We start from the raw sequence: 2,847 nt of genomic DNA, 5'->3' as shown, positions 1-2,847 counted from the left end.
GTGCCTTCACGACATGGCGGCAGCGGCAACAATACTACAGTGAGAATAAAAGTTACGCCTTCTTTCTTTGCGTGAACATTTGGGCGGCGTTATGCAAATCTTCCCAGATCGTGACGTAGGTATGTGGGGGCGTGTTAGAACGAGCTGTTTTAGGTAGGCGTGGCTGACTCAACTTTTATAAACAATATCTCTTTGGATTTGAGACTTTAGTCTTTGCAACTTTACAGATCTTCTTTATGCACCAACAGCTTGTAACACTCCAAAGAGAAAGGAAAACTTGAAATCGCATCATATGACCCCTTTAAAACTACATTTCATGACACAATAACAGTAATATTTTGAAAATGATCAGAATAAATGGTGGTTGAAATACAATGCTGCGTGAACTCAACCAATCAGCATGTTTAGCGCCCAAGTCCCGCCCCCAAAAGTTCCGGACCTTTGAAAAAGTACTACCACGCGAGCATGGACTTTCTGAGGGGCAATTTTTTTTACCCGAAACTTTATTTAGATCCTGGTTCCTGCGGTGGAAACACACCGAGTGCCGGCCCAAAGTCCCTAGTTCCTGGGTAAAGTTCCTGTGGTGGAAACGGGGCTATAGTTAACATTAACCCTCACTGCCTTGTTAACATCAGGCAAAAAATGGTGGAGCAAATTATTATTTTTAGAATACAAAAATATATAACCATAAATAACAATTAATAAAAACAGCAGGCAATAAAATCTAAATGATTAAAATATATAAATTATTATAATATACTTTGTAAATTATTACAAAATTAAATTTTTATTTTAAACAATTCATTGAAATATGCCGCTGTCAATGTGGAATGATTCATTAATACAACAGCAGTGCAAGCAATAAAAGCTAAATTACTAAAATATATAACTATTACAATAATATACTAACATAATATAATACAATACAAAAAAATATAACAATAAATTACAAAATTTTACATTCTGATTAAAGATTACAAAAACAAAAAATGAAGAATCAGGCAGTGAATAATAATATACTTCAATAATAATAGGCTATAATATAATATAACAAAAATATTACATTTTGATTAATAAAAAGGTAAAAAAAAAAAAAACATTGCAGTGAAGAATCAGGCACAGTAAGACCAGGTAAGTGTATTAATAAAGCAAATATGTAAAAATGTAATGTCATGTTGACTTTAAGAGTGTGATGATTGCTGTCTGAAGAGTAAGTCAGAATTAATAAAAAGGTAAAAAAAAAAATAACATTGCAGTGAAGAATCAGGCACAGTAAGACCAGGTAAGTGTATTAATAAAGCAAATAGGGATAAATGTAATGTCATGTTGACTTTAAGAGTGTGATGATTGCTGTCTGAAGAGTAAGTCAGAACAAGCACTGCAGTCAAATGCAACTACTTTTAGATACTTGATCAAACCCTTCTGGAAAGGTCTCTGGGGGACAGCATGAGACTAACTTCTATGATATGTGCTTCATTTATTGCTTCCTCTTATTCAAGCCATCTAAAACCCCTTCTGTCATCCAGGTGGAAATGCCAGTTGACAGATATCCAGTTTCAGTATTATTGCAGAAATTCAATCAGCCTTTAAGTGTCATTAAAAACGGCTGTATCTCAACTCGGGGCCAGTTTTATTATTCCACACTCCACATAAAGACCAGTGCAATCTGCTGATCAAGGGGAACAAATGCTGTAATACAGCCATTATGCATTCTGATGTAGATCAAACAGTAGAAGAGTATTTTTTTTATTCAATTTGTGAAACCCAATCAGATTTGGGTTGATTTTCATACAGTATCCTAATTGTTGCGTTTAATGTTGAAGTGATCAGCAGACATGCCGTGGCCTTTGTGATGGTTCAGTGTGGAGCTGAGCGTGTGGCACCTGAAGACGTTTGCAGAGCGAGCGCAGGTCCTCACTGTTTAGCGCATCTATCCGCCGGTAGTACTCAGTCACAGAAACTACCTAATGCACAGAGAGAATAGTGGTGTTGCATGAGAATCTGCCTGACATCCGAAAATTGATATGTGAAGGGAGAGAAGTTATCTGGTATGTTCCTCTGCAGCTTAAACTCACAAACTTGGAGATGGAGGAAGGGACATGTTAGTAAGTTCAAGCCATTTACTTGTTTTGCACAACCTAAAGGAGAAGACCAAAATAAAAACTGCAGTAAATAAGAACTAAATGACTGGCAAAAGCACTTTAAATACCACTTGACCCGTGTGTTTCCAGCTGCATCAGAACTGCAGTCAGACTCAGGCTGGGTCTCATGTGCCATGAATCAGCTTAATCTAACAGGATTCACCTGACGAGATCAAACAGCACTGTCTCAAAGACGGATCACACGTCTTCTGCAACAACTTCCCCAGACCAGCTGCTCAGCAGCATGTCACGTCTCCAAACAACACAAAACAGCGTTTTCAAAGCTGAAGCACTGAACAGTTGTAGCTATGGCTGTCTGCTTACACAATATCTAAATCAACGAATAATTCAGTTATCAATGTTTTTGAGTCTCCATTTATTTGATCATAAAACAGTAAGTCAAGAGTCAAGTCAAGAACAGTAATTTGAGATTGTAATAAAATTTCACAATTAGTGTCTTTATATATTTATGATGAAATACATACATAAATATACACTATAAAAATTTCATAAATTAGCATTTCTTATATTAAGCAGATGTGCAAAAGAAAAAAAACTGCTTAATTTGATGAGTTGCAAACATGTTGTCATTACTTCTATATTTTTTCATCTAATATTTTTACTATAATCTATATTATAGGCATGTATAACAAATAAAGAAAAAAGGTCTCTCTCTCTACCGTGTATATATAGGCCTATATATATA

General features: G+C 35.5%; 1 protein-coding gene across 4 annotated transcripts in view; it reads right to left on the bottom strand.

The window, feature by feature from the left end:
• The window catches only part of LOC107753467 (oxidation resistance protein 1-like), a 52,545-nt gene that overhangs the window by 4,526 nt on the left and 45,172 nt on the right, over positions 1 to 2,847 (bottom strand). For 3 of the 4 annotated variants that reach the window (XM_016569614.1, XM_016569618.1, XM_016569615.1), the window contains one exon: positions 1,884 to 1,964. The exons of the other annotated variant lie outside the window; for it this stretch is intronic. In XM_016569614.1, the coding sequence (XP_016425100.1) occupies positions 1,884 to 1,964 (81 nt within the window). The remainder of the gene's footprint in view (positions 1 to 1,883; positions 1,965 to 2,847) is intronic. 4 annotated transcript variants of the gene reach the window in all.

The sequence above is a fragment of the Sinocyclocheilus rhinocerous genome, unplaced genomic scaffold (genome assembly GCF_001515625.1).
Source record: "Sinocyclocheilus rhinocerous isolate Xijiao unplaced genomic scaffold, SAMN03320098_v1.1 scaffold1403, whole genome shotgun sequence".
In the NCBI taxonomy this organism is placed as follows: domain Eukaryota; kingdom Metazoa; phylum Chordata; class Actinopteri; order Cypriniformes; family Cyprinidae; genus Sinocyclocheilus; species Sinocyclocheilus rhinocerous.
The sequence above is the reverse complement of the archived record's forward strand: the minus strand, read 5'-3'. Positions and strand labels throughout refer to the sequence as shown.